A 2396-nucleotide genomic window follows, 5' to 3' on the forward strand; every position below is an offset into this window, starting at 1 on the left:
GCTGAGGAATTCTGGGAGTTGAAGTCCACAAGTCATCAAAGGGCCAAGTTTGAAGACCCCCAGTCTATAGCAAGGGGGTCCCCAAGCCTTTTCTTTCATTACCCCGAAACGCTTTACCAGAAAATCTTATCAAACTTCAAAGACCAGTGCCTTAGCAGGGGGTTGGACTAGATGACCTCCAAGGTCCCTTCCAACTTTTATTATTATTATTATTATTATTATTATTATTATTATTATTATTATTATTATTATTATTATTATTATTATTATTATTATTATTATTATTATTATTATTATTATTATTATTATAGGATCCTGGATCTTTATTTGGATACTTAAGCGGGCTGTTGATAGTAGGGTGTAGGTCTATACATATGTTCTATATAGTATGTTTTAAATGTGTTATGTATATGTATACTTTGAGAGGAAGCAACTAAATTTCATTTTTAATGTGTGCCATTGTGCCCACAGGAAAAAAAATGACAATAAAGGTTATCTATCTATCTATCTATCTATCTATCTATCTATCTATCTATCTATCTATCTATCTATCTATCTATCTATCTATCTATCTATCTATCTACCTACCCACCTACCTACCTACCTACCTATCTTAATGATTGTTCAAAGTTAAGACAGGGTCCGCAAAAGTACTTATGACCTGGTTATGGGGTTCTGAAGGCGGTACCCCCACCCCAGTTACATGACCACATTTCAGGCCTTTCGCAAATCATGTTTACATCCAGTTACAGAATTCCGCAGTCACATGATCACGGTTTATAATGCCCATGCTTTAGGACAGTGGTGGCGAACCTATGGCACGGGTGCCAGAGGCGGCACTCAGAGCCCTCTCTGTGGGCACACGCATCGTCGCCCCAGTCCTAGGCCTTCAGCTGGGTTTTATAAAACCTTTTCACTTTAGGCCTCCGCCGCCATGTGCAAAAAAAAAAAAGGTTCAATCAGTCAATTTCAACTTCTCGCGGGAAAAAAGAGATCTTGCAAAGTTGGAATTGATTGATTGAACTTTTTAGTCCCACCCAGTCTGCCGTTACCACCGCAGCCATGCCCACCCGATGGGGCACGCCCACCTGGCACTTGACGATGCATAAGTGGGTTTTGGGTTGCAGTTTGGGCACTCAGTCTCTAAAAGGTTCGCCATCACTGCTTTAGGACCAATGTGTTTGCTTGATGATTGCCACAAAAGAGGGACAATTGGGTCAGGCAAGTGGGGTTCCTTGACTTACGACATGGAAATCCCAGGCTCCATTATGGTCATAAGTCGAGGACTACCTGTATGGATTTCAGTAGAAAGGGTCGGTCAATTACCAGGTAGTCTTAGTCTTACAACAGCTCATTTATTGACCGTTCAAAGTTACAACGGCATTGAAAAAAGGGACTTACAGCTGTTGCAGCATCCCCATGGTCATGTGATCAAAATTCAGACAATTGACAACTGACTCATATTTATGACGGTCGCAGTGTCCCGGGGTCATGTGATCCTCTTTTGCGACCTTCAGGAAGCCAGATTCACTTAACCAGGATACTAACTTAACAACTGCAGTGATTCACTTAACTATGGCAGGAAAGATTGTAAAACAGAGCAAAACTCACTTAACAACTGTCCCGCTTAGCAACAGAAATATTGAGCTCAGTTGTGGGGATAAGTCGAGGACTACTTGTATCTTGTAACGGCGTTTACAAGGATTAATAGAAGGCTCACCTAAGGGTGGGTACTGGGAGAAGCTCTCCACACACATCGGCTTCCCAGGGATCATCTCCACGATCGCGGCGTCTCCGGATTTCAAAGATTTGGGATTGTCTTCCAGCTTCTTGCCAGAACGTCGGTCGATCTTCTCCTTAAGCTCAGCGAATTTGCAAGCAATGTGGGCGGTATGGCAGTCAATGACAGGCGAATAGCCAGCGCTGATCTGTCCAGGATGGTTCAAAATGATCACCTATTTGGCAAAAAATAAAATAAACATATATAAGAATCACCCAATTAGCCTGGATCGAGGAAGATATGTGATGCTTAAAATGATTGCATTCCCCCTGCATTCTTGGATTTTTTTTTTAACCCCTTCATTTGTGTTGTTCCATTTTGTGATTTTATAATAATAATATAGTTGGAAGGGACCTTGTAGGTAATAATAATAATAATAATAATAATAATAATAATAATAATAATAATAGTAGTAGTAGTTGGAAGGGACCTTGGAGGTCATCTAGTCCAACCCCCTGCTCAGGCAGGAAACCCTATATCATTTCAGACAAATGGCTGTCCAGTCTCTTCTTAAAAACTTCCAGTGTTGGAGCATTCACAGCTTCTGGAGGCAGGTTGTTCCACTGGTTAATTGTTCTCACTGTCAGGAAGTTTCTCCTTAGTTCTAGGTTGCTTC

At 41.2% G+C, this 2396-nt stretch overlaps 1 protein-coding gene across 1 annotated transcript in view; it reads right to left on the reverse strand.

The window, feature by feature from the left end:
- Positions 1 to 1955, reverse strand: part of LOC107301449 (elongation factor 1-alpha 2) — a gene marked incomplete at its 5' end in the record, with an annotated part of 6045 nt that extends 4090 nt beyond the window's left edge. The window contains one exon of the mRNA XM_015830671.1: positions 1721 to 1955. Coding sequence (XP_015686157.1) covers positions 1721 to 1955 — 235 coding nt within the window. The remainder of the gene's footprint in view (positions 1 to 1720) is intronic.
- Between the last annotated feature and the right edge of the window lie 441 nt (positions 1956 to 2396).

This window comes from Protobothrops mucrosquamatus, unplaced genomic scaffold, assembly GCF_001527695.2.
Source record: "Protobothrops mucrosquamatus isolate PMUCROS unplaced genomic scaffold, P.Mucros_1.0 scaffold12832, whole genome shotgun sequence".
NCBI classification, from domain to species: Eukaryota; Metazoa; Chordata; class Lepidosauria; order Squamata; family Viperidae; genus Protobothrops; species Protobothrops mucrosquamatus.